A 5,949-nucleotide genomic window follows, 5' to 3' on the forward strand; every position below is an offset into this window, starting at 1 on the left:
GCATGTTGATTGATTACAAGGTTATTAAGCTTGTTAAACCACAAGTTGTCAGTTCAGATGTCCCTGTCAACGAAACAAAACACCGGTTGATTGTTGCTTGTGGATCAACTCTTCGTACCACTGGGAGATGATTGGACAATCTTAAATTACGAGCTAGACGGCAGTGTTTAGTTTTTTGACGCGTTAACGGTGGGCTTAAGCCTGCCTGAACTTTATTGTCAAAACCAACAGAGTTGTTACACGGCAGTGTTTAGTTGAAACAGTCCTATCCTTGCGTCAATAATTGAGCTCCTTCCCTTTCTTTACTCTAACTCACCAAAGTAATAGCACACTTGCCATATACTTATTTTAGCTGCTTTCTAGTGCTGCCTCTTACTAGCTCATTGCAACTTGAGCTATTTATATCTAGAATCTACAGCCTAGCCTTCTCCCCACTCTCTCAAAACTAATTGTATCTGTCAGTAGTGATGGATCCAATTACCATTGCTGCCGTAGGATGGAGCGTGGCCATGGTTGGTTGGGTCGCCTCGGCCACCATCTCCAAGCTCCTCGCCAAAGGCTTCGATTACCTCGAATATGACACAGCAAAGAAGCTGGCACAACTTGAGCCAAAAATCTTGGTGCTGGAACGGGTCATGGAAGTTGTCGAGACGAGCCCATACAGGCCTCGTCTAGAGCACCTGTTCAAGCGGCTTAAATATGCTTTCTATGAAGCCGAAGAAATCTTGGATGCTGTCGAGTGTCACTGTCTAGAGAAGCAGATCAAAACTGGAAAACTACAGCCGGGCGGTGGCTCGTCTCTACCTAAAAAGGATCGTCTGAAGAAGAAGGTACTTTCCTTTCTTCCATTTGTTTTGTGTTCTGTCAGTCCAGCTTTTGTTGTTCCATATATATGTTTGAAGGTACTAGAAATTTTGGCATATCAATGTTTCTTTGGTCATATCCTGTATTTTGCGACCAAAGATACATAGATATGCCAAACTGGATGTAGCCTAAACCTACATCGAAACTTTCGCAAGGGAAAATTAGAGAAATTCAAACGCTAATCTTGTAGCACAAAATTGCAATACAAGTAGTAGAGAATATTTATTTCTCTTGTATATTGGCGCTGATACTGTAGGCCTCGATTCTGGCTCACATGTATTCCCTTAGATAGATTACCCTTTTGGCACAAAATTCTCTCTCCGAAATCAGCAAATTTCTAGCTCATGAGTATGTTCATATAGTCCATAGAGGGCGTGCACACGTGTGTGTGTGTGTGTGTGTGTGCCTGATGGTATTAGTATACCTCGGTGATTCCTAGCTGATTCCTAGCTCAAGCAGTAGAGAACTAGGTTTAGGGCAAGTGATTTCTTGGTGTATCTAGAAAAACTTGGAGGTTAGATGATTTCCTATACAACACTTGACTTATTTCTTCATTTAGCGTGGGGATAGTTCGATGTAAAAATTGCTCTCATCTGTATGGTCACGTACAATTTTTTTGAAAGACTTTTCACTTGCTATTTGGTGTCACAGGAGAGTCGTATGTCAAATAAGAAGTTGGTAAAGAGCCTAAAGAAGATAGAAAACATTATAAATGAAGCACACCAGATTTTGGAGAAGCTTAACTTGTCAAGCATAAGTGATGGCAATATAAGACACAAAATGGTTGTCAATCCTACGACTACCGCAGTTTCCCCGCAAAAAGTTTTTGGTCGAGATAATGATCGTGACAAGATCATAGCAATGCTTCATGAAAAGGAAGGTGGTCTTGATCCAAGCACTAGCAAAGGTCTATGTTTTTCTGTAATTGGCATACATGGAGTCAGCGGGTCTGGGAAATCTACCCTTGCACAGTTTGTTTATGCCCACGAGAAAAATGACAAGCAAGACAACAAGGAAGACCATTTCGACCTTGTTATGTGGGTTCATGTCTCTCAGGATTTTAGTGTGTGGGGCATCTTCAAGGAGTTGTATGAGGCAGCTTCAGATCCTAAGGTTCCATGCCCTCAATTTCATAACTTGAATGCCTTGGAAGAAGAACTGGAGAGGAAGCTAGATGGAAAGCGATTCCTTCTGGTACTGGATGATGTCTGGTGCAATGCGGATGTTGGTAACCAGGAGCTACCAAAGTTACTTTCTCCACTTAAGAAAGGAAAGAAAGAAAGCAAGATCCTAGTGACAACTCGAAGTAAATATGCACTACCGGATCTATGTCCTGGTGTGAGATATACTGCCATGCCGATAACTGAGGTTGATGATACCGCCTTCTTTGAGCTGTTCATGCATTATGCCCTCGAAGATGGCCAAGATCAAAGCATGTTCCAGAACATTGGGGTTGAGATTGCAAAAAAGCTGAAGGGGTCACCTCTAGCAGCTAGAACAGTGGGTGGAAATTTACGTCGACAGCAAGATGTTGACCATTGGAGAAGAGTCGGAGATCAAGACCTTTTCAAGGTATGGACGGGACCTCTGTGGTGGAGCTACTATCAGCTAGGTGAGCAGGCTAGGCGTTGCTTTGCTTACTGCAGTATTTTTCCTAGGAGACATCGCTTGTACCGTGATGAATTAGTTAGACTCTGGATGGCAGAAGGGTTCATAAGAAACACAGATGAAGGGGCTGATGCTGAAGATGTTGGTCTGGGAATATTTAATGAACTATTGTCGATATCATTTCTTCAACCAGGAGGCAAGGACTGGTACAATCATGGCAAGGAATACTATTTAGTTCATGATTTACTGCATGATTTAGCAGGGGCAGTAGCTGGAAGTGACTGCTTCAGAATTGACAATAACATGATCCAGAAAGGAGAAAGGTGGGCAAGAGATGTTCCCAGAGACGTTCGTCATCTTTTTGTTCAGAGTTATGATGCAGCATTGATTACAGGGAAGATTCTTTTATTGGAAAATTTACACACACTCATCATTTATAGTGTTGGAGGGGATACACCAGTTGAGGAAATAGTCATCAAGAACATACTCAAGAGTCTGCCGAAACTGCGGGTACTAGCAATAGCTTTATGTCTGGAAAAGGATGGATTTATTTGTAGACCAAATATATTGTCTGTTCCAGAATCTATTAGCCAATTAAAACATCTACGATATCTTGCTTTCCGGACAGATATTGGATGCAGAGTAATTTTACCAAGCAGTCTAAACCAGCTTTACCAGATGCAGCTGCTAGATTTTGGTGTCTGCATGAATTTGGTATTTTCCTGTGGTGATCTTATCAACTTGCGGCATGTATTCAGCGGTCCTGGATTGCAATTTTCAAACATCGGTAGGCTTGTCTCACTCCAAACAATCCCAGCATTCAAAGTAAGTCATGAACAAGGACATGAGGCAAAGCAGTTGAGGTACCTAAACAGGCTCAGCGGCGAACTGAGTATATATGGTCTCCAAAGTGTTGAAAGCAGAGAGGAAGCTCTTGCATTCGATCTAGCTGCCAAGAAACGGCTCACAGAACTAACACTATCACTCGGTGGAAGTTCAAAAGTTGCGGCAGAGGTACTTGAGGGCCTTTGTCCTCCCGTGGGGCTTGTAACACTCGACATCCGTGACTACGATGGTTTGGTATACCCAAAGTGGATGGTGGGTAGGCAAAATGGCGGACCAGAGAAGCTGCAACAACTTGGTCTCTCTGGATGGAGCCAGCCAGGGCCTGCTCCTGCACTGAAGGCTTTCAATCATCTTCGTTGCCTCAATCTGATGCACTGCAGCTGGAACGCCTTGCCATGCAATATGGAGCACCTCAGCTCTCTGGAAACAGTAATCATTATTAAATGTTTGAATATCCGGTCGCTTCCAACGCTGCCACAGTCTCTTACGTATTTTTGGCTCCTGAAGTGCGACGATGGGTTTATGGAGTCTTGTCAAACAGTTGGACATCCAAACTGGAAAAAGATTCAACATATCTGCAGGAAATATTTTAGGTGAAGAATGCAATCCCCCTTGTAGAGCGTTTCTTTATGAATTGTTATTAGTGACCACCACCTATGTTCTCTAACACATGTGCTTCCCTTTCTAGTGAATGACGCGGGCTTGGAATCGGAGTCAGAGTACTTGCTTATGGCCCTTAACTTGAGACCTGCATGCCGCTGCAGCTATTTTATTCCAATTGGAGTCAAGACAAGAGTATTTACTCGTGATTCATAATCTATTCCTGGGTGGATTTTCTCTTGTGAGTCTGAAAACCTACCAGTGCCAGTCTGCAATATTGTAAGGAGTACATATATAGTGTCGTCAGTGCATATACAGTGTCTGAATCATGCACTTCCGTTTCTGTATTTCACTTCATCGTATTATTGATTAAACAGTGCATGTGCACGTGCACAATATATATTTCCCGAATCTTCTCTACACAATATTTCCTTGCGTCTTTTCTACACCCCACATCCTGCAAGGGATCCCTGACGGAAAATTTCAACACTCAAAGAAAACTTACTACAGTACAAACTTCAGGGCCCCTGATCACTATTTTAGTTACGTAGTACAATTCCGAGGGCCTGGTAGTGGGGTGGGGCGGCCACCGCCAGTCTACCCTGATGCTAGCTCGTCCCTTTCGCTGTTGTACATCACTGTGCATTGCCTGCCTGCACAGACAACAACAGCAACTCTTCAGTTTTTAGTTGTATCCAACCACTTACCTGAAGATCTGATCCAGCAAAGCGTCATCTAGCTTCGAACGTGAGAATATTTTGTAGGTCATGTCATCTTTGCTGTGCTTCTTCCGAACAGAGAAAGGTATGTGGTTCCTACTCCTACCAGCTCTTGAATATCCTACACCAAGCTCAGACCGAAGAATTCCTGCATCAGAACATAACGAATTAGTGAAGTAAGAAGTGCAATAGTGATACGGCATCAGAAGATAAATTGATGGGACTGAAAATACGATATATCAGGACAACACTAATCTCATGGTGAAGTGATACGGTATTTGCAAAAACAAGGGTGAGATTCCGACAGCCAGAATGATGAATGGGGGGTTCATCGTGTGCAAGTGGATGGTCGGTCCACATCTCTTTCTGTTACGATCCCACTAGCTACTCAGATGCACACAGGTTTCTCTTTCTCAGGAATTAGCTTCCTTTCCTTGCTCACCGATTCGATACCCTCCTCAAAGGAGTGATTTATAGTTACATTTCGATGCTGCTCACTTATAAGCATACCCCACTCATTGGTATCCGACCAATTCCTTAGCTGCAAACCACTGGGATGGAGCGTGAGGTCTAACTGACTTGCGGGGCCCAGCTGCGACGGAGGCTGCGGAATCATGATGTTGTCCAGAACGCTACTTCTTTATCTATACAATCTGAAATAAAGCTTGCGTAACAATCGAAGGGAACAAAACTTAACTACTGTATGGCAATGACAGCATTCATTTCAGGCAATAAGGCATTTCCAGCTACAGATGGAGATAAAATGATTTAATTAATAGCTAAAGATGAGGAGCTCACCAAGAAAACTAAATGAAAATGCTTCTGGTAGTGCCATCACACATGCACATACTGTCTGTCCATCCATGTGCATAGCATACTGCAAATGAACTGAAAGCTAGCTTTGATAATATCTGTCCACTGCTTTCAGATTTGATCAGTCTGTGGCTTTGGGCTTTTTTTGCTGTCCAAACAGGGAGTCAATTCATTATGCCAACCTTTGATTCATCACAAACTAGCTTCGATTATTGGCGAGTCAATACACCATGATTTTTTGCTTCTCACGTTGTCCAAACTCATCGCCGCACCTACTAATGCATCATGTCAACCAGTTCAGCAGCAGAACCAAAATGAATTCCAAGCAAATTCAGAACATGCCCCAGATAGCCTTGCCGCATCACAACAAAAAACGTGGTCCGTGATGCTCTGTTTCTTCGATCAGCAAGAATCCCAGGCACCTTGAATTGATCCTTTGTTTGATCGACAATCAGGCTGGGGCCTTTGTTATGTTATAGGAGAATGCCTGTTCCAGCTC

At 43.1% G+C, this 5,949-nt stretch overlaps 1 protein-coding gene across 1 annotated transcript; it reads left to right on the top strand.

Annotated features, from left to right (window-relative positions):
- Positions 1 to 445: 445 nt before the first annotated feature.
- On the top strand, positions 446 to 4,329 carry LOC123042667 (putative disease resistance RPP13-like protein 1). Its single transcript, XM_044465074.1, has 3 exons — positions 446 to 830; positions 1,516 to 3,911; positions 4,007 to 4,329. The coding sequence occupies exons 1-3, from the start codon at positions 468 to 470 to the stop codon at positions 4,011 to 4,013; spliced, it is 2,766 nt and encodes a 921-aa protein (XP_044321009.1). The 5' UTR covers positions 446 to 467; the 3' UTR covers positions 4,014 to 4,329.
- The last annotated feature ends 1,620 nt before the right edge of the window (positions 4,330 to 5,949 follow it).

Source organism: Triticum aestivum, chromosome 2B (assembly GCF_018294505.1).
Source record: "Triticum aestivum cultivar Chinese Spring chromosome 2B, IWGSC CS RefSeq v2.1, whole genome shotgun sequence".
NCBI classification, from domain to species: domain Eukaryota; kingdom Viridiplantae; phylum Streptophyta; class Magnoliopsida; order Poales; family Poaceae; genus Triticum; species Triticum aestivum.